The sequence below is a fragment of the Panthera onca genome, chromosome D4, assembly GCF_046562875.1.
Source record: "Panthera onca isolate mPanOnc1 chromosome D4, mPanOnc1 haplotype 2, whole genome shotgun sequence".
In the NCBI taxonomy this organism is placed as follows: domain Eukaryota; kingdom Metazoa; phylum Chordata; class Mammalia; order Carnivora; family Felidae; genus Panthera; species Panthera onca.
Genome location: NC_138351.1, coordinates 8,923,190 through 8,946,501, shown reverse-complemented (window position 1 = coordinate 8,946,501; position 23,312 = coordinate 8,923,190). Strand labels below are relative to the sequence as shown.

General features: G+C 38.9%; 1 protein-coding gene across 10 annotated transcripts in view; it reads right to left on the bottom strand.

Annotated features, from left to right (window-relative positions):
• RFX3 (regulatory factor X3) overlaps positions 1 to 23,312 on the bottom strand; it is a 286,452-nt gene that overhangs the window by 100,750 nt on the left and 162,390 nt on the right. For 8 of the 10 annotated variants that reach the window (XM_078436058.2, XM_078436061.2, XM_078436060.2 and 5 more), the window contains 2 exons: positions 16,354 to 16,451; positions 7,747 to 7,785 (listed from right to left, as the gene is read on the bottom strand). In XM_078436058.2, the coding sequence (XP_078292184.1) occupies positions 7,747 to 7,785; positions 16,354 to 16,451 (137 nt within the window). The remainder of the gene's footprint in view (positions 1 to 7,746; positions 7,786 to 16,353; positions 16,452 to 23,312) is intronic. The other 2 variants (XM_078436059.2, XM_078436064.2) reach the window with 1 other exon arrangement.

The window sequence follows — 23,312 nt, the reverse complement described above, 5'->3', positions numbered from 1 at the left end:
CCATTTTTAGTTTTTTTTTTTTTTCTCCTTTTTATTCAGATCACCTCTTTTTACCATGCTTATAGTAAATGACCTTACCTAAATTAATCTCTCTCTCTACTTTGTGATTCTATCTTTAAGAATTTGAAATCTGGTTTCTAACAGCCACCTGGGTATCTCTACCAGGAAACCCCACGATACATGGGAAGTCCCCTGTGTAAGATTTAACATACGACTAGAAAGAAATTCTCCATCTCTCTTGCTCCTTTTCGCATCGTCCCCCCACTTCAGGGCGGAGGGCAGCATCATCGTCAGCTTTGGAAATTATTACTGACTCTTTCCTCATCCAGCCCGACATCAGTCACTAAGTCTTCCTAATTTTACCTTCTAAATAATTTTTCAATTCTCCTTTCCATTTTCATACGCACTGCCTTCACTCACAATATTCTCTATTATAATTGCCCTCTCGCTGGCTTTCTTTCCTCTAACTTGGTTCTCTTCCAATCTATCTTCAGATTTGCTGCCAGGGGAACTAACTTTTCTAAAATTCAAATCCGAAAATAAAAGTTTTCTTAAAAACCTCTCCATGATTCTCCCTGGCCTCCAGAAGAAATTCTAAACCCTTGATCTGCCTTACAGGAAGCTGCGAGGGCCGGTGCCCCCTGTGCTCTCTGGACGTGGGACTAGCCATGTCTTCAAACGCTTTCCTCACTCACACCACGCTGATCTTTTCACTGGTTCCTCCCAGAACTATTTTTCTGCACCCCTTGCCCTCTGTGGCCACTCCCAGTAGGGCTGTTGCGTTTTGTTCCCTGTCGTCTCCCGACACCCTGTGCAAACCTGAAACAGCTTTTAATGCACTTACTGCTAATTTCCTCATGTCTCCGTACTCCTGTGAAATCACATTTTATTCCCATCTGTGCCCTCAACACTTAACGCACCTGCTGGTATCCAGCAGGCACACTAGTCAACAAATAAAAATACGATTCTATTTAAAAGTATATTTGACATAATAGCCACTTTCATCAATTTCTAAAACATAAATCCTTCTTTGTTTTGTGAACACATGAGAAGTTACGTAAACTATTTCGAGATGTTTTGGTGTCGCTGAAAGCAGGTCATTTAAACCCATTACAATGGATACTTGTAATATAATTTATAATGTATATTCTAGTAAAATGATGAAGATGTTCCAAAAGTATTCTCCACTCGGTAAAGTTACTGCTTTCCTGAAAGAGCACAGATCCAAGTACAAAATTTAGTTTGGGGTGATGATTGAAATAACTCCACAGAGAACGCTTTTTTACACATAGAAAGATGCCATTTAAAATACATATACATCATGGTTCTATTTCCCAACTGGAAGTCCATTTATATTTCAAAGAATAGCCATGTTGATTTCAAATTTAGGTAAAAAAGAGAAATGCGGTCACTTTAATTTATCCAAATATGACAATGACCCTATTTCATTGCACTGAAAATAACCGTCTTTTGTTGCTATTTAAGTAAAGCCAAGTAAAGTGTAGAAATAAATAGGTGACAATAAATATTTCCACAAAGGTGGGTATGCTGCTGGCCTTCCTTTTCATGGTCCAAACAAAATGATTACGCGTGCTCCTAGCACTAACTTGATTTCACAAATGAAACACCTAATAGCTAATAATAGAGAATATTTACTGACCAGTTCTGATGCAACGGGCACTATTTTATGTGCTTTTCAGATGTTAACTCATTTAATCCTCATTACAACTCTATGAGATGGGTACTACTCTAATTTCTATTTCACAGACAAGGTGAGTAATTGTTTAGAAAAGGTTAGATAGATTGCATAGCCTTGCCCAAAGCAAACAGCTAGTAAAAAAAAAAAAAAAAAAAAAAAAAAAAAGATTTGTTGGAGTCTGCACTTAGCCCACGCTTTCAACGATTTCATCACAAAGAAATAACTTTTTATGCATGTCAAAAATATTTGTGAACGACCATGGGAAGAAATCTCTACAAGGTCGTCCAGGGAATGTATGAACTTCCTGTGGCTACCGGGGATTTCCTTACACCTGAGCTCACTGTCTCCTAGCACCACAATCGCAGAAGACGGACGCACAGTGATCAACAAGGAGAGATGGACAGGGCAGGGTTGTTTCAGAGGATACTTAACCACCTCAAGGGGTGGGAGTTTAGAGAGTCTATGATCGTGGAAGAACCAAGAGTAGAGTAGAGTAGATCGCCACTCTATCATAAGAGAAACACTCCGAGGGATCTGAATCACTCCATCTGTTGGACATGCCTCCTCGATATACTAAGTACTCAGTGAACAAGGGTAGTACAAACAAATGCACCGTAGGTATACAAAATCTCTATAGCCCGCAAATCAGTATGAAAATATGGCAATCGACTTTTATTTTCATACATCCTTCTAGTAGTTAGAGATGATTCGTGAGCTAGAAAGTGAGAAAAGAACGCGAGGAGGAGAAAAGTCACTGAAGAATGTGCCTCATCCATATTTGCCATCACGTGGGGGGAAAAGTCTTGGCTACTGCACAAACACATATTGGGGTAAAGACTGACAATTTCAGCTGGGGGGGGGAGGGGCAGGGAAGAACACATTTTATCACGAAATGAAGTGTCGTGAATGGTTTCTGAATTTGTCTCTGACAAATCAACACTTACAGTGGGAGGAGAGGAGACTCTTAAACTGGGTCATAGAGGCAGACCACAATATCCTTAGTCCTGTCCTTCAAAGGTTAAGAAGATAAGCATTAACCCAGTGCTGGATTTCTGCCTGGAGCTGGAGCCAGAGCCATGCACAGATAACTTCTAAAGTTCTCTGCCATGTCTGCATGTTCTAAACTCCTGGATAAATACTGAAAAATGTATGTAAAAAAAAAAAAAAAAAAAAAGCAGACAACAGCCAAAACAGTTCTTTCTTACGTAGTAGAAGCAATGACTCTTTAATTCTGATACCTGAGATCAGCCTATCTTTCATAACGTATCATGAATACATGTGAGTTATGGCTTGCACACTATTTCCCAACCCCCCCCCCCCCAAATTTCCAACACATACGTTCCAGAAAATTACTCAATATTTGGCATATCAGGCTGAAAGCAGCTCACTATTTCTGGACCACACATTTCGGAAACAGCTAAAATTCCCAGGCAGTTCTGTGCACATTTGAAAAATGCTACTGTGTTCCCTTTGCTCGTTCTTTATTGATTGCCAAAGACTGTTACGAAAATAATGTGTCATATTATTTCTACAGCAGAAGAGAACACTTTCCATTGTTCTGCCTGTGTATCCAGTAATGGAGGTAAATACATAGGTATGTGCATGCTTGCTAACAGAAGCTTCTTCGTAGCTGACTCTTTTATAAGGTTCTGTGTGAATGTCAGGACTGATCCAGTGAATTCAGGAAATTAGTGCTGTTTGTATCCCATCATGCCTCAGCATACACTCTGGCTAAGCATGACCCTGAATAGTCCCAGCCCGCTTATTTACTAGAATGATTATGTCAATTTACCTTAGCTATAACCTATTTTCTATTTTCTTTAGCGTCAAGTGTCTTATCCACAAGTCCAGCTATATAATATCTGCAAACTATGTGCTTTGTGTTTTACCCAGGTTTTGAAAATCCTCCCACCAATAAGCCAGGCAACTATAAAATTAAGCAATGGCACGAAAATGGTAAATTAAGGAAATAAAATATCTTGCAAGTTTTATTACATAAAATTTATTATGAAGACAGAATATGGTAATGTGGATCATTATAATATCTTACATTCGTATAATGTTTTATTCTTCACTGGCTACTCTGTACACATTCTTTTAACAAGTATTTACTGGGCATCTATTCTAGCACCCAGAATAAAAGAACAAAACAGACATGACATCTACTGTCATTAAGGGCTATATGATATGAGGAGTAGGTGATCACAAATATATGAAATAAGATAATTAGGAATTTTCCTAAGTTCATGAAATAAAAATTGAATACGAAAGATAATAAATGGAAGGGAGCATATTAGAGTAGTCAAGTAATGTAACCCCAAAGAAGAGATATGTAGCTTAAAACTAAAAAAGGAAAAGGAGTCCTCTCTATGGAAAGCGGAAAGAAAAACCTATCGGGAAGAGAGCACAGCATGTGCAAAGTCACAACACAACGAAGATCCTGATATTTAGGAAGAAATTAGAAATGAGAAGGATATTAGAAAGAAATGAGGTTTAAAACGTAGGTAAAAATTAAACATGCAAATAGCTTAAATAATTTTTTAAACTGTCGGTCACATTTACAGTTTTAACAGGTCACAACAGCATTACAAAAAGAGACTAGCATAGCCAGCCGACATTCTAGCATATTATACCTAGTGAGGGGAAGGGTTATTTTGAGGAACGTTTGTTTCTATCATATAAATACATGGTGTGTGTATGCATATGCTCACGTGTGCATTGACCTGAGTATAAAATGTACATCTAACTGTGGATGGTAGTTTACAAGTTTGAAAAACACTGTTATGAACTCTGGCAAGAAATCTGAATTTAGTACTAAAGTGGGGCAGGGGTAAGGAGGCTTGGGTCCGGAAAGGTGAAGGAATGTTCCAGCCAGAGAAATAACCTGGAAAAAAAAAAAAAAGCCTGAAGCCAGGGAGGTAGCTGGAAACCATGAGAAAAGGGAGTGGCAAACGGGTCCCAGTGCTGCAAGTGGGTCATGTGACATGATTCTGGAACATGTTCATCAGACATGATAGGAGGTGATCTTATTCCAAAGTGTTTCAGTGTCCTGATAGCAATATTTGATTTATTGGAGTAGATTGAGGAAATAGGTAACTGAAAGTAGCCAGGATGTCTTTTAAATATTTTCTAAAACTTTGAGAGCACCACGGAGAACTTGGAAAATTTGGGAACTAGGAGGAATTATTTTTAAATATGGAAGATATATTATCTCACTTAATCGGCATTAGGTGAATCACGTGGGTGAGGAATTGTTGGGGCACCTGGGTGGCTCAGTCGGTTAAGTGTCCGACTTTGGTTTTGGCTCAGGTCATGATCTAATGGTTTGGGAGTTCAAGCCCCGTGTTGGGCTCTGTGCTGACAGCGTGGAGCCCCTTTGGGATTCTCTGTCTGTCTGTCTCTCTCTCTCTCTCTCTCTCTCTCTCTCTCTCTCCACAATGCTCTCTTTCAAAAATAAATAAATAAATAAATAAATAAATATTTTTTAAAAAAGAGAACTGCTACCCCTTTTACATAGTCATGAGCAGAATTTAGTGGTAGCAGAGGCACCTTGGACTTCTTGGACGGGGTTTTATCTATGGTCTGGGTGCTGCCTAACCTTTTTCAGTCATACTCTGCAGACTTCTTCAGTCACAAGTACCTTTCAATAAATCCTATGTTTTGCTTAAAGAAGCCAGAGTTGGTTTCTGTTGCTTGAAATCAAGAGCCTTGCCTTCAACAGTTTTCCATTATGAAGGTTTTATGTGCATCACAAATGCCCCGCATGGAAGGAGCCACATTATTTGGAACCTTCCACAAACTGCGTTCATACAGTATATAATCTCTGGCTGGCCGGCATGTATGATTTATTTGAGTTTCCAAACAGATCTCCTTTTGAATGCTTCAAGTCAGACTGAAGCCAGAGGATGCAACAGAGGAGCGGTGACATTTCCATTTTGTGAAAGACACCAGGGGGAAAACAGTAGTTCAGAAAGGAATTCACGTGACACAACACTTAACCTCTTATTATTACCCAAGAATAAAAAACAACAGATTAAAATATAAAGTAAGAAATACTACTCAGAATCACTAACAAAACACTTGGCTTGATTTCCATTCAGAAGGCAAGCTTATTTCAAGTAAGTAAAAATTAAATGCATTTATTGATTTGTTGCCACAACAACTAGGGAGGAAATGAAAGAATGAATGTTAAGCTTTCTGGCAACAACTAATTGAACTTTCTCATTCATCCGTAGGATTTTCATTACTATACGTGTTGATAATGTACAAGGTATTGGAATTGAAACTTCAAATTTATATCATCCTATTACCATTACATGCAGATAACTGGATGTTTATACTTTGTATTTAAATTCTTTTTTTCTATAATAAAGGAATGTGGTTCTCACACTTGAGCATCCATCAGAATCACCAGGAGGGCTTGCTGAAACACAGATTATTAGACCCCGCTCCCAAAACTCCTGATCCTATAGAACCAGGCTGGCGCTTCTAACAAGTTCTCAGGTGATGGTCAGTGCTGCTGGTCTGTGGAACTCTGAGAACCACTGGACTGAAGGATATTAAAAATGTACAACCCCTATCTCACAGGTATGAAGGAAAAAAGTACTGTGTCACAACTATTAGCTCCTTTAGTCTGAGTTTTTTCAAAAGTCTCAAGTTGGCTGTTATAAAGGAGTTTTCTAGTCAATTGCAGCTAACCCAGAGGAGCATTACTAAAATTTCCATTGCTCCCAAGTGGTTTTTTAAGCACAGCAAAAAAGGTTCACGTAGTAAGTACATTTGTCCTGACAACGTAAGTCAGGAAAGTGCATGTGCACTCAAAACAACTGTGGTTGAAACGGATCATAAAAGATTTTGATCCAGAGTCCCTGGTCTAAATTTATAAATAAGAAAAACTGAGCTGGATCAAAGGGTAGTTCTATTTTTAACTTTTTGAGGAAACTTCATACTGTTTTCCATAATGGCTGTACCAATTTATGTTCCCACCAACAGTGCACAAGGATTCCTTTTCTCCACATCCTCATCAACACTTGTTATTTCTTGTCTTTTTGATAATAGCATTTCCCTGATGATTAGTGGTGCTGAGAACTTTTTCATGTACCTGTGGGCTGTGTGTATGTCTTCTTTGAAAAAATGTCTATTCAGGTCCTTAGCCCATTCTCTAATTGGATTATTTGCCGTTTTTTTTTTTTTTCTTTTTTTCTTTTTCTCTTTTTTTTTTTTTTTTTTGGCTTTTGAGTCATGCGAGTCTCTTATGTATTTTAGATAGCAACTTCTTTCAGATATACGGTTTACAGATATTTTCTCCCATTTGGTAGGCTGCCTTTTCATTTTGCTGATGGTTTCCTTTCTGTGCAGACAAGCCTTTTAGTTTAATGAGTATACTTTGTTTATTTTTGTTTCTGTTGCCTGTGCTTTTGGTATCAGATCTCAAACATCACTGCCAAGACTGATGTCAAGGAGCTTACACCCTATGTTTTCTTTTAGGGGTTTTGTAGCTTCAGGTCTTATACTTAAGTCTTTAATCTACTTCAATTTTTTTGAGTGCTGTAACATAGCGGTCCAATTTCATTCTTTTGCATGTGGATACCCAGCTTTTCTTAACACCATTTACTGAAGAGATTACCCTTTTCCTATCGTGTATTCTTGTGCCTTTGTCAAGGATTGGTTGACGGTACATGCTTGAATTTATGGCCTGTTTCTGGACGCTCCATTCTGTTTCAGAGCTACCATATAATGTGGCGATGCCACTCTGGGTGCACATCTGAACGAAATGAAATGAGTGTCTCAAAGAGGTGTCTGCCCTTGGACGTTCACAGCAGCATTGTTCGTAATAGCCAAGGCGTGCGGACAACCTAACTTGTTCATCAACAGATGAACGAATGGATACAGAAAATGTGGTATACATATAAACAATGGAGTATCATTCAGCCGTTGCAAAAACATAGATAAACTTTGAAGACGTAATACTAATTACTAAGTCAGGTAGAGAAAGATAAGTACTATATAATCTCCCTTATATGTGGAATATAAAAAGTTTAACTTACAAGAACAGGGAGTAGAATGGTGGTTGCCAGGGGCTGGAGCTGGGAGAAATGGGAGATGATGATCAAAAAACATAAACTTTTCAGTTAAAGAGTAAGTTCTGGGGGGGGTCTAATGTACGGCACTGTAATGATGGCTAATAATACTGTCTTGCACACTTGAAAGCAAAAACAAAAACTGAGCAACCACATACATGCACGTAAGCCCAAAAATGTTTTGCAAAGGAAAAAAAAGACCCTCCCCCCGCACCCAAGAAAGCTGTGTGAATACCATGTTAACAGCATTTCCATTTAGTTCCGATCATTTTCCCTGAGGTATTTAAAACAACCAAGTAACATTTCAGTAAAGCTGCAGGATATAAAATTAATACGCAGAAATCAGTTGTGTTTCTATACACTAATAACAAATTAGCAGAAAGAGAAATTAACAATTCCATTTACAATTGCACCAAAGAGAATAAAATAGTTAGGAATACATTCAACCAAGGATGTGAAAGACCTGTACTGTGAAACCTATAAAACACTGATGAAAGAAACTGAAGACACAAACAAATGGTGAGACCTTCCATGCTCATGGGTTGAAGGAATTAATATTGTTAAAATGTCCATCCTACCTCCTAAGCAGTTTACAAACTCAATGCAACCTCTCTCAAAATACCAGCAGTGTTTCTTATAGAACTAGGACAAATAATCCTAAAATTGTCTGGAACCACAAAAGACCCAGAGCAATCTTGAGAAAAAACAAGCTGGAGGTATCCCAATCCCAGATTTCAAGATATACTACACAAAGCTGTAGGAATCAAAACTGTATGATACGGGCACAGAAACAGACATATAGATCAATGAACAGAATAGCCCAGAAATAAGCCTATAATGTAGGCACATTTATATGATCAATTAATCTATGACAAAGGAAGTAAGAATAAACAAGGGAGAAAAGACAATGTCTTCAATAAATGCTGGTCCCCACCCCATACATGAAAATACACTCAAAATGGATTAAAGACCTAAATGTAAGAACTGACACCATAAAACTCCTATGAGAAAACAGAGGTAGTAATTTCTTTCACATTGGCCTTGGCCTTTGCTAGATAGGTCTCCTCAGGCAAAGGAAACAAAAGCAAACATGAGACTATTGAGACCACTTTCCCCCAGTGGGGGAAAGTACACAGAACTCAGGCCATAGAAAAATTACTTGGCCCATAATAAGAATGAAGAAGACCGAACAAGACAGGAAGAAAACAGAACAATACAGTCAGAAAAGCCAAAAGGAGGAGCATCTGGGCGGCTCAGTTGGTTAAGCGTCCGACTTCGGCTCAGGTCATGATCTCACAGTCCGTGGGTTCGAGCCCCGTGTCGGGCTCTGTGCTGACACCTCAGAGCCTGGACCCTGCTTCACATTCTGTGTGTCCCTCTCTCTCTGCCCCTCCCCTGCTCGCATTCTCTTTGTCTCTCTCTCAAAAATAAATAAACATTAAAAAAATAAATTAAGAAAAAAAAATATAGAAAAGCCAAAAGGAGATAGTGATTCAAGGAGAGAATAGGTGGTGGGGTTGGCTGTTTGAGATGAAGGAAATTTCATCTAGAAGAATGTCTATTAGACTTAACAGCTGGAGGTCACCGATGACTTTGACAAGTGCAATTTCATGGTAATGTGGAGAAGAAAGCCAGCCTGAAGAATATGTGGCCAATCCTGAGAGGTTTTAGTATGAAGAAGAAGAGAGAGACCAGGCATTTGTCAGAGATGGAACACTCTGAAACATGGACAAAAGGAGTTAAAGCAGGTACGTGTGTTGTTGAGGCCAGAGCGCTAAGTCGAGGCAGACAGGCGGTGCTCCGTACCCTGAGTCAGGCCTGCTGTGGAACTGAAGGCAGTCCAGGGCTTCCGAGCACTCTGTGGGAGGCAGGTCTATTAGACTGACTACTGCTGAGGGCCGGACTAAGATGTGTTGGTGCTGTCCTTTCTAGAACCTTCTTTCTGGTCATTACAGCTCAGCCTTTGTGAACCACTCTTGGACTTTTGATAGCCAAGGGATTATACTCATATAATAAAAGACATTAATTAGCCTCCCTGTAAGACACAACACCATGATTCCCAAATACATACCCTTTACAAACATACGCCTTCAACAAAGATTTCTCACTCCAGCTTCCAGATACAGTTTAAGTAGAGATTTTTTTTATCAAGTTTTACTTTTGCAGTTAGTTCTATAAGAGTAGAGTGCCTATACGAAAAGCGAATATATTTTTTTCAGACAATACTAATTATCCCATATCCCATTTCCCTCATTACTCCCTCCCATTCCCGTACCTGACCTGGTTATTAAGCAATGATTTTAATTATTAATTCCATTCCACAGATTAGGAAATCTGGCCACACAAATGCTGTCTGTCTGAGGTTACAATGTAGCCAGTAGGAGAAATCTTAGAACGTGGGTATCTGCAGTTCCATTAAGAAAATTGGTAACACAATTTGGTTCTACACCTAAAAAAGGGCAGGTGGATTTCTTTCATGTTTTCCTTTTTTAATAAAAGGAGGGAAGAGGAGAGGAGGAGAAAACTTAAGTGTCTACACTCTTCCAAGTGTTATGGTCTAGAACTATTCTGGACATCAATCTAGTGGATATAAAATATCACAGAGCAAATTACCCTTAATGTGCATCATTTCATTTCTACTAATGAAAAATAACAAAAAGGGATATAGGCAGGACAGCCAGATAATAGCCTTTGTCTTGCAAACTATTTAACTAAAGTATTTGATGTTGAAAAATCATTAAGTATGGACTTTTCTATACATTTTATGAATAACCAAATAACATTATAAATGTATGAAATAAATGTAACTGTAAAAGTGTAAGACAATTTTTAAAATAAACACAAAAAGATTTTCATATGAATAACAACAGATTCTAAGTTTTAAAGAATAAAAGTATCATAAGTTCAACCATCTATCTACAGTAAGACACACAATCATGTAACCGGCCTTCCCTCCAATCTCCCAAATGACTCAGGATCAAAAGACCTTTACTTACAGATCATTGGAAAGGACCAACCATGCACTGAAGGTCAGAAAATAGGAACCCTAGACACTAGCTGGGCAACCTGTCAGGGCCTCTGTTTACTCATCTGTAAGGTGTAAGGGTTAAAATAAATGATCTCCATGACCTTCCCACTGCTGACATTTTGGAAGCCATATTTGAAAGTCTGCTTTATTTGAAAAGAGGGGAATTTTTATGTTATTTATGAAATGGGCCCATCTCTAACTGGAGAGAGGCCTCAGGGAGGCAGTTCTCTCTCCAAGAACTTCCTAAGTTATCAGCGATATACTTCCTGAAACCCAAATGGCAAACCAGATCCTAGAGCAGTTTGCATGTGCATATCAGGAGAAGCATACATGAAGAAAACACCCTCTCAATCTCAATTACAGAAATTCCACACCCCAGTTCTTCAGAGTAGGAAGCATTTAAATGTTCCTAAGAAAGCAAAATCTTACCTGGAACCAAGAGACAAAGAAGGAACTTGAAGAGTATCCCTTTTAAGGTTTCTTATTAATCATTTTAAAAGTACATGAAAAGAAGAGTTTAAGTGGCTTTGGAAAATGCACCAACTGTAAGATTTTCAAGAAGTGACTTTTTAAAATTTAGTCCTCTACGCATGCTTAGGGATTTTAAATAAATCTGCTCAGTGTCAATATATTAATGTACAACCTCTCAAAGTATACCATGTGATATGACTGCATGTTATTCAAGGTAAAAGAATTCTGAGGTTCAGTTTTTAATACACTGCCTTTCTTCTCAGAGGACTTCTCAGAGCCTTCAGAAGACTAATAGAAATTTAGAGTTCCTAAAAGAAAGAAAGAAAGAAAGAAAGAAAGAAAGAAAGAAAGAAACAAATTTAGAGTTCTCAAAAAAAAAAAGAAATTTAGAGTTTTCAAAAAAAAAAAAAAAAAGAAAGAAATTTAGAGTTCTCAAAAGAAAGGCCTTTGCAGTGTTTTCCTGCTTATGAAAAGCACGGAACACTTTATAGGAATAACATTCTGTGAAACACAGTTTATAAAATTCTGTATCAGGGTTGATGAGAAATCTATAATCTAAACAGGAAGATTAAGAGAAGGCCTCCTCCAGTCTTTTCTTACTGCAACAGATATGCATACAATAAAGACACTGTCATTTCAGAACACTGATCTTCTCTAAACAGTGGACAAGCTTCAAAGAGTGGGTGATACATGAAAATCCTTGAAAATTAAAAACATTTTTCAAAAAAGACTCTTAACTTGGCCATGATATAGTATGATGTCTTTATTTCCATTTTGACTAACATGATGAAGGAGTCACTGGTGGAGGGGGGGGACAGGAGTCAAAAAAGAGAGTAGGGAGAGAAAAAACAATCATTCCATTAAAAAAAAAATGGATTTATTAGCTATGTGAAGAAACAGCAATTGCACTGGGCCGTGTCCACATGGTATGTAATGTTCTCCAGCTGGGTTAATTACAGTGTTCTAAATTATTAGCGATCGTAAATTCTAAGAATCCGTACAAAAAGACAAGACTATGATCCAGGCTTTGGAAAAATATTCATGGGAAAACTATTAGAAGGAAAAGCAAATTAAGCTGCCTCCTCCTTTCATAAAAAACTATTCTCTAACAGCCAGCACTGGAACGTGGTCTCAAGTCCTTGGCTGAAACTAGGCATAGGAATCTGACTGGGGCCCAAGTTGGGGGTCAAACGCTACCTAGCTATTAACTCAGTGTCGTAGAACGGAAGAATACGGGGGACTCTTTCCTAACATGCACGCAAGTGTAGCAAATAAAAGAGGGAATACCAAGACTCTAAAATGAACTTTAGAGACAAACACTGTACATAGTCAAATAACAGCATACAAAGTAATGGAAAGACTGAAATAGCTTAAGCTGAGAAAAAAAAAAGTTTGTTATATTTGAGAAATAAATATTCATAGTCCCCTAGCTACTAAAATTTTGAGTAGAATTCCTGACGAGACAATGTGTCTTTAGTAAATATGAAAATGATGCTACAGGATCTTGGTCAAAAATTGCACTGAAGTTGAAATTTTAACGGAAGGATTTTTAAAGATACATCTTCTCTCTCTACAGCAAGGGTTCATGCACTCTGTGATGTGACTGGCGGGAGATGCGGATACAATCTGAGCCCACACAGACCGGGTGGAAGCTAATCGGACTTTGTGGCAAATGAACTCACGACCCAGACCTCATTAGTCATGATCTAACCAACTGAGTCTGTGAGCCATAGAAAATTCATGTTGACATGAGGTATTTACTTGGAATCATTTCTGTATCTAAACGGGCTTTGTAGTTTTAGGAAGTCAACTTTAGACATGTTGTTTTTCCAAGGGTCTGTGAATGAATGAATTCACCGATCTCGCATCTACCTACGGTGTGGATGACCCTAACGGCAGTGGTGGGGTAGTTTTAAAAATGTACAAGGCAAGAGGCAGAATTCAGGGTCAAAAACACGAGTGGAAAACATAAAAAGAATAACCACAGTGCTTAATCTTACAGCAATAACTGAAGTTTACTGTTTCCTATTTATAACAATGCGACACGAAGCGCTTTTGAAAAAAGAACTATCTGCATTTCATAGATGAAAACAGTGAGGCGGGTTGTGCAACTTTCACGAAGCCACATACCAGTAATCTCTCCGCCTTACCTTGGACTAGTGATGAAAAACTGTGCTAGACACCGTGTCAATACCCATTCCAATTGCCCCTTTTCCCCTGCTGCCTTCTACCATACACACGGAAGCTATAGGCCAGTCTTCCCAGACTCCCTTGCAGCTAACCACCACTTTGTGACACGATTAAGATACAAGGCAGGGGACAGAAGCAAAAGAGAGCTGGACGTTTCTGGGAAAGCCTCCATGTGCTTGTGCGTGACATATATACACATATAAATATATAAATAATACACACACACACACACACACACACACACACACACACACATCCTCTTTTTCCTGTCTGAAATGTAGATATGATGATTGCAACCGAAGCAGACATCTCACAGACATACCAGAAAATTGTGGCCCTGATATTCTGCTGTGGCCCTGATTGCTGCGAAACTGATGTTAGCAATAGACTAAAGGAAGCACAGTTCTGGATGTTTCTAGAGGATCATCTCCTATGGTCTTTTGGTAGCTTACCTCTAGATTGGCTCAGCAGATCTGTTAATCATGTTGGAAGACAAGGCTGATGGCAGAGCGTTTCACAGGCACCAATCCCCCCTAAGAAAGCCATCTGTCCCTACTACATACTCACTACCCCTGCTCCCTGGAAATACCTCACTCTGTGAGGCCAGACATCTACCAGAGCAATTCCCATGGGGTAGCCGGGTCCAGTTATGCTCCCTCGGCTATCTGTCAGCTTGTAAGGTTTTCTCCAATAAGCCTTTGTATTTGCACCATGTCGTGCTCATGATTTGCACAATATGCTACCTTTGGACTTCTTATGACCTGACAAAAATAAAAGCCCTGATATTTTCAGACTTCTATTTGTCGGATTTGCTGGGATTCTCTGCTGACAGAATGCTGTAATATATGTATGATAAAATGCTACCGAAATAAGACAGTAGAGCGGTAACTTAGCCCTCCACTGCAGGGGAGGTGGTTTGTTAAGGCTTTGCCTAGGATGCCTTTACTCTGGGGCTCTCGTGACAGATAAACCACAGGCACGAATGAAATGACAATACAACTGAGTGACCTCCAGCAGTGTCTAGAAACCCCTAACATTTTCCCTGGTAGAATACAAGTCCAATAGACGCAGGTGTATCTATTTTTTTGGTGAAAATGCCAACAGTCCTGTGGGTGTATGGCAGAGATTCTAAAAGCAGGCTCCATCCAGGAGGCCCTGGTCCCACACAACGAACAGGTAAGAAACAGCCAGTGTCTACAATATGTAAAGAGTTACAGATTCGCTGGACCAGAGAAATTCACGGACCCTTTATTAGGTGCCAATCACCTCAACAGATGTAAAGAAAACAACAAAATGACAACAGTTCCCATTCGGAAAGATTTCTTCCTGGCTCGGTGCTGGAAGTGAAAGTCGGGGTACAGTGTTGTCCATACCCTAAAGGAAGAGGACAAACTAACTGTAGTGGAGAGTGAGGGTCCGTGTCACAAGGCGGGGGAGATGATGAATCAGTCGATAAAGATCACACGAGGCTCCACGATGGGGGACTGGATAGAAGGCAGAGAAAACCGCATGTCCAGAAACAGGCTCGTAAGGGTAGTATCTGGGGAAAGATGCACAGAGCTGGTTGTTCCCAGGACAGGTGGGACAGGAAGCTGGACACGAAGGAATGGGGTGAATGACAAGGGGGAGAGATGAATTTTATTTCATAGGTAATGGAGGGGTTAAGGCAGTGGGAGTGTGGCTAAAAGCGATGAGAACAGAGAAATGAGTCAAGATCACTGAAGAGCTTTCAGTTTTCCATCAGCTATTGTCTACCAGGCCTTGTGTCAGTTACTGTAACTGTATTTCCTTAAATCCCCACGACAACTCTTAGTAGGGTGAGATTACCATCCTCCCACCTTCCAGGGAAGAAGAATAAAAAGTCATGACTTAGTCATGACTATAAAACTCGTACAGAGTTAAACTAGGGTTCTAAGTTGTTTTGTTACAACAGCAAGAGGTAACATTAACCGAACTCTCGCCACACGTCATGCACTGTTCTGGTGTTCGATTTGTTGCGGTGGGAAAAAAAAAGAAGAGAGGGACAAAAATCCCTGCCCTTGTAGAGGTTATAGGTTGATGTCCTGGAAACCCACAAAACCAGGAGGTGCAGCAAGAAGAAAGAAAGCATAGGTTTTCAACTTGGGGCACACCAACATAGAAGGGAGGCGGGCAGAAGAGAATGAGAGAACTTGAATTCATTTCAGGGACATGCAGAGATTCAACAGATTCCAGATAAACACTCAAGTGGTAAATAAAAACAATACTGGTGACCTGTAATAGTTCTTAGTCTCTTTACCTATAACATCTTGAATCTTAATCCAAGTGGCTGAAAAACACAATTGGTATAAATTTACAAATGTACATTATTGTTGCTGCAAAGGTGATGAGTTCGAGGGGGAGGAGGGGGCGGACAGGAAGGGGGCAAGGACAAGTTCAGACAGGAAAAACAGATTTGAGTATCAGGTACTCTTATGGAGTTTAATAAATGCCCCCAAAAACTAAGGTCCTCGTTGTGTATTGGCTTACGGACAAAAACATACACAAATCCACCTTACTTATAAAAACAACAAGTATAGGTTTTACAAGGTAGTAAGAAGATACGGAAATCACCAACAAGGAGTATACAATTTTGTCATCTTGTTGAAAACCATTCAAAGGCCTAACACTTTTCATAATTTGAAATATTCCACTGAAATGAAGTGAGAAGGAAAATCAACACACACTCTTAACAGACACAGACTATTCTCTAAACATCAGTCTAATCTCAATAACTGTTCTGGTAAAAAAAAAAAAAAATACTGTGAAAACAAGGGAACCATTTGGGAATAGTGGGATGTGTCAAAGAGTACCATTTCTCTCTAACCAAGCGGGAGAATTGAAAATACTCCCCCACGCAAACTTACATTGCTCCATTGGTATAGACAGTATCGCTTCCTTCCACATACTGCACCTGGGCTGGGTACACATGTTGTACCTGCTGTACGGTCTGGACCTGCTGTACCTGGAAAACAAATATTAGGAGCACCGTAAGAAGCAGATACAACAGAACACACAGCCACGGCGTTAGATTTGCCTCAAGGATTTCTCTGGGGTGTTAAAACCTAGGAGATTCAACGTAAGTGCACGTGGGTCCAAATCAACCGAAGCAATTATGTTGGATACATTCTACACCATTTCTGCAGGTGTAGGTTGCGGACGTACGTACTCCAAATATTTAGGGTGAAAAAATCTGGAAGCTCCTCACTTATTTTGATGATTTGTGAAGTTCTCTTCAGTCGGTCTGCTAAAGCTAAGTTCATTTTTCAATTTAAAAGATTCACGGGACACCTGGCTGGCTTAGTCGGCAGAGCATGCGACTCTTGATCTCGGGGTCATGGGTTGGAGCGCCGGGTTGGGCATAGAGACGACTTCCAAAAAATTAAAAGATAAAATGAAATAATTCACGATGGCAAATTTCATACACTCAAATGCAGAAAAAATACTGCCATAAACCCCCTGGGCTCATCAAGATAAATAACTGCTACCAGCCCTCCCCTTTTAACCCCTTATAGGATTATTGAAAAGCAAGTGCAGAGATTTTTATCACTTCACTGGGAAAGATTTCATTTGGCCTCTGAGAGAGAAGGGCTATTTTTAACACGAACACAATACTAGTATTACATATAAAACATTAACAATTCTAGGATATCATCTAAAATCCAGTCATTGTTAGATTCTAACTATTCCAACTTGAGCAAACCCAACTGTAATGTATAAACTGTATTTTGTATATTATGTATGTAACACAGAAATTCATTTTCATTTTAAAATTTCACTTGGGTTTGCTCAAGTCAGGATCCAAACAAGGTCTGCATATTATATTTGGTTTATATTTCCTATCGTTCTCCTCTAATCTCTAACAATCTCCCATCCTTCTTATCCTTGACTATTACTTATTGAAGAAACTGGATTATTTGTCTTGTAGAATTTCTAGAATTCAAGACTTGGCTGATAGCATCGCTGAGGTGTCATTTAATAAATTCCTCTATCTCTCGTATGTCCTATAAACTGGTAGTTAGACTGAGGGCCTTGCACGGGTTCAATATTTGAAAAGCTGTGTACTACCTATCACGTCACATCAGGTGCCATATGACAACTGGCTGTCTCTCCTTCCGCAGTGTGACATATACTCAGTGGGGTCAGGTGTAGTCAGCTACATCCACTCATCCTCTTCATGTTCTACCTGACAATATTAGTAGCCACTGACGATCGTTTTCTAGGGCTAGTTTTGCAATTCATAAAGGCTATAACTATGGTAGTCTGATTCTATTATTCCTTCTTCATGTATTAGTAGACTTCCATAAAGAAATTCCCCTCATTAATTATCTGGTTGCTTTGAAAGAAGGTTCGTATAGGAAGAAGATAAATACTCGATTCTTCTTCTTAGCAGTACTCAGAATAAGGATTTATCGCTCCCTTCCAAGGTAAGCAATGTGGTTTGGGGGCGGTTTGGTCTGTTGCTTCATGATTCTTGGCTGTTAAGAATATCTGATGTTTTTCAATCACACCAGGGTTTTGGTGTGGGGGGAGGGGGGGGTGGTAAATTGTCCCTTCTCTTGACCCATGGTAGTCCCTTCAAACCAGATTCTGGATCTCGTGACATGATCACAGTAATTTTTCTTACCTCCCTTGCTTTCTGCTGTGATAAGATATTCTAGACTTATCTCTTACATTTTCTGTCCTAGATCTAGAAGCAACCATCTCTTCCAACAGCCTGGCTCCTAGTAGTTAGGAGTAACGTAAATACGTAAAAACTGCTTAGGAAGGCAATTTACAAACAGACAAACCATTTGCAAACTCTGTGATTTCGTCTATTTCTATGTCTATTTACCCACGGAAAAGTTGCTGGACAGTATTATTAAAAGATACTGTTTATAAGAGGAAAAAGTTAGAAGGGAAAACCTCAATGTCTGAAAAGCAGAGTGATTAAATAAATTAGAAGAAAACCCTTCTGTAGACTATATGGCTAATGTTAAAAAACAAAACTGGATTCAAACTGATATGTAAGAGCTCTAACATGTTATCACGTAAAAAAAGTACACTGCAAAACAAAGCTTGCAGGATTTCTTTATGTTTAAAAATATGCATATATCTAATTTGTGTGGACATGCATATATAAATGTATACAAGTATGTAAAGGAAAACAGCAAGGATTCACATCAAACTCCCAAAAATGGTTACTCTGTTGAGTGACATAAAATGAGACGGGAGAGGTGAGGTAACTAGCGTCTTTTATTCTGCATATTTATATTACTCTTGGAAATTGTAAAATGAAAATGAATTCCTATGTTTCATACATAATATATAAAATACATCAATCAATATGTGGAAGAAGGACTTCCAATTCTGGCTATGATGAAATAAATACTATTAGAAATGCCCTCCCCACACCAAACAAGAAGGAAGCTGGACACAATATGTAAAACAATGTTTTCAGTCATTTGAGAAAAGACATCATAACAGTGTGATCCTTCAAAAGTAGAGAAACAAACAAGGTCACCCTTTAACGATCCCAGCTTTTGAAATCGAGGCATTTCCCAGACTGCTGAGCGCGAAGGGAGGAACCAAGTAGAGCACTGTGATCTCACTAAGGGGAGGAGACAGCTATCAGAACTGGGGAGGTTGGGGCAGCTAAAATTTGGGAGCACCAGCAGACAGCACATTAAGCAGAGAAAGAGATCCAGAAATACTGAAAGCGATCGCCTCAAGTCTGATGCTGAATATGAAACTGCACACGTGTAGGGCACAGAGATATTCAGGTTCTAACCAGACAGAGTGAGGTGACCTTATTGAACATCCAGGGCATTCTGTAGAAACACCAGAAGAGCAAAGCCCTAGTAGTCGGGCTTAACTAGCTCTAGAGTAAGACTACTTCAGGGCCATCTTAATAAAACCGAGAAATAAGCCTTGAAAAGATCCAGGTGATTCACTTAACTGCCTATACAAAACAAAGTTTAAAGCTTTAAAAGGAAGACAGCAAAATCCAGACATACAAAACTATAAGAATCAAAATGTCTAGTACCCAATAAAAAATGACTAGACATGGGAAGGAGCAGGAAAATGTGACCTACAAATAGGAGAAAAAAAAATCAATCAATAGAAACAGATATAGAGGGGCGCCTGGACGGCTCAGTCGGTTAAGCGTCTGACTTCGGCTCAGGTCATGATCTCACGGTCCGTGAGTTCAAGCCCCGCATCGGGCACTGTACTGACCGCTCAGGGCCTGGAGCCTGCTTCGGTTTCTACGTCTCCCTCTCTCTGTGACCCTCCCCCGTTCATGCTCTGTCTCTCTCTGTCTCAAAAAATAAATAAACATTAAAAAATTTTTTTTGAAAAAGAAAGAAACAGATATAGAAATGAAAGAGAGGAAGGGGCAGAGACTTTAAGATAGTTATAAATAGAAAAGATTTAAAGGAAAGCACAAATATGATGACAAAAAAAGAAAGAAGCTATGCGGAACCAAGTAGAATACTGAAAAGTACAAGTTGAAAACATAATATCTGAAGAGAAAAATTCACTCACTGGGTTTAAGAGCAGACTATATAATGCAGAGGCAAAGACCAATTTGAAAATCTAGCAATAAAAACTATCTTCCATGAAGAAGAGACAAAAAAAGAAATGAGGAACAGAGAATCAGTGAACAATGGGACAACATGAAATGGTCAAACATACTGCAATTGGAGTCACAGAAGAAGAACAGAAAACGTAAGTTGAAGAAAGAGCAGCAGAAACGTTTCCATATTTGATTAAAACTGTAAACACGCAGATCTAAGCTCACTATACACAAATATATAGACAAAGAAAACCACATCAAAGTATATCACCACTAAAAGTGTTAGAAATAGGGGCGCCTGGGTGGCTCGGTCAACTGAGCGTCCAACTCTGGTTCGGGTGATGATCTCGCAGTCCGTGAGTTCAAGCCCCGCGTCAGGCTCTGTGCTGACAGCTCGGAGCCTGGAACCTGCTTTGGATTCTGTGTCTCCCTCTCTTTCTCTCTCTCTGTCCCCCTCCCCTGCTTGCACTCTGCGCTCTCTCTCTCTCTCAAGTAAATAAGCATTAAAAAAAATACTTTAAATAAATAATAAAAGTGCTAGAAATCAATTGTAAGGAGACAAATTTTTAAGCAGGCAGGAAAAGGACACACTGTAAACAGCACATCACATATGAGAAGGAGTGGAAGATCCCCAGTTAGAAATAACGCATGCATAAGCCAAATGATATCTTTAAAGGTGTGAGGAGAAAAAAATCTCAACCTAGACTTCCATAGCCAGGGAGGTGTCCCACCAAAATGAAGCGGAAATCTTTTTTCAGACAAAAGCTGAGCAAATTCCTCTCCAGCAGACCGACGACCAGTGGAGCTAATGACAAAGGAAGTTTTTAGAGCTGAAGAAAAATAAAACAGATGGAAACTGGGGTCTATATAAAGGAAATGAGGGTCACTAGATTTAGCAGGTTTGCAGGCAAATTAAAGTGTTTCTCCTTTGTTTCCTCATCTTTTAATTTCTATAAAATATAACTGACTATGTAAATATAATAACAACGTGTAATGGAGTTCGCCACAGATGTAGAAGTGAAATGTACGTATCATTAAAATAGCACAAAGGACGGAAGAGGGAAACGAAAATAGGCTTTCGTAATATTCTTTATGTTAAGTGGTATAACGTTACATGAACACAGGTTATGATAAACTACGGTAAGTACTAAAAATCCTGGAACAAATATTAAATTTAAAAAATAGTAGAGCCAACAGTGGAGATGAAATGTAATAGTGAAAAACATTTAATGCATCCAAGAGAAGGCAGAAGCAGAGGAAATGGAAGAACAAATGGAACAAATAGGAAAAAAAATAACAAGATGCTAGAATTAAAAGCAACCATATTGATAATCATAGTCAATATTCCACTTTTGAATGTCGATTGTCAGAATAGGTAGACGTGTGAAACCCAACTATATGCTCTCCATCAGAACACACTTTAGACATACAGAGACAGAAAGGTTAAAAAAAAAAAAAAACCGAAAGAATACAGAAAAGATAAACTTTGCAAAGAGCAATCATAAGAAAAATGGAGCAGTTCTATTAGTATCAGCCAAGGTAGATTTCCAGACAAAGAAAATAACTGAAGATAAAGAGGACTATTTCATCCATAAAATTCTCAAGAAGAAATATCCTGTGTTTGTATCTAAGAACAGAGTTTCAAAATACATGAAGCAAAACCAGAGAGAATTGAAAGAAGAAATAGGCAACCCACAGTCACAACTGGAGATTTCAACATCCTTCTCTCCACAGTTGACAAGAAAGACAGAAAATCAGGAAGGACACTCAAGTTATCAACCGACCTGACCTAATGGCTTTCACATGGGCATCCGCAGAATAGCAGCGAGATACTCACGCTTGCTAGTGTATGTGAGTAGGAAGCATGAAAGCTGAAATGCTGAAAAAGAAAACAAACCCTAACAAATCTAAAAGAATTAAAGCAAGAGAGTAAATTCTTTGAGCAAAAGAAGAATTCAATTTGAAGTCAACGATGGAAAGGTATGTGGAAAACACTCAAAAGATGTATATGAAGAACAAAAAATACACTTTAGCCTACAGAGTCACAGAGAGAAAACTCACGAGAGAAATTTAAAACTATCTGCAGTTGAATGACGATGAAAATACAATCCATGGAAAGCTGTGGAGTGCAGGTACAGCTAGGCGTCAAGGGAAAGTTTTAGTTTTACATATTTTTATTAGGGGAAAAAAAATCTCCTATGTAATAGATCTAAAGTTTCAACTTGAAGACGCTACAAAATAAAGAACAAATTAAACTTCAGTAAGGAGGAGAAAGGAAATAAAGGGCAAACAATCAATGAAACAGACACCTGAAAAACAGTAGAAAAAAAAATCAATGAAATTTTAAACATGAAAGTAGTTTTAGGAGAAAAGTAAAGAAGACAAACTATGAATACTAGGAATGAAAGAGGAAATGCACCCGAAAGACAAAAAGAAAAATGGATAATAAAGACAACTTAATGTCAACAAATTCAACTGCTTGGATTAAATGGAGAAAGTCCTTTAAAGACAAAATACCAGGGTGACTGGGTGGCTCAGTGGGTTGAACGTCAGCTCGGGTCGTAATCTCACAAACTCCTGAGTTCGAGCCCCGCGACGGGCTCTGTGCCGACAGCTCAGAGCCTGGAGCCTGCTTCGGATTCTTGTGTCTCCCTCTCTCTGCGCCCCCGCCCCCACTCAGAGTCTGTCTCTCTCTGTCTCAAAAATAAATATAAACATTAAAAAAAATAAAAAAAAAAAAAAAGATGGGGAAACCAGCATCCTACAAGCATTTCATCACCATTCCCAGTAAGAGTATTTTCCATTCATCTTGGTGAAGTCTATTAAATGTCACCTTTTACTGCCTACCCTATCAAAGTTCTTGGGGCAAGGAAAAAGCTGATCAAATAAATTCTACAGGAAATTAATTTTCTTTTAACTTCACTGTCTTTCTCCAAAGAAATTCAGTTGCATTTCCAAAGACAAATGTTTTTCACCACTTTCGAATTGTAATAAACAACAAAAAGGTGAAAATGTGAACTGCAAAGAGAGGGACAAGGTAGAATCAGTAGGAACAATGAACTATTTCTATAGTGAACTGTTCAATGAATAGAATTGACCTTGAGCTAATTTCTGAAAGGTTACCTAGTACACCAGAATGTTGGCGGTAATGAGGTCTAACTACAGCATTCTCTACCAGAAATTTAAACATTCTCTATCAAATGAAGGGGGAAAAACTCCCCTAAAATATAAATATATGCAACAATAGATTTACATTCATAGACACTACAT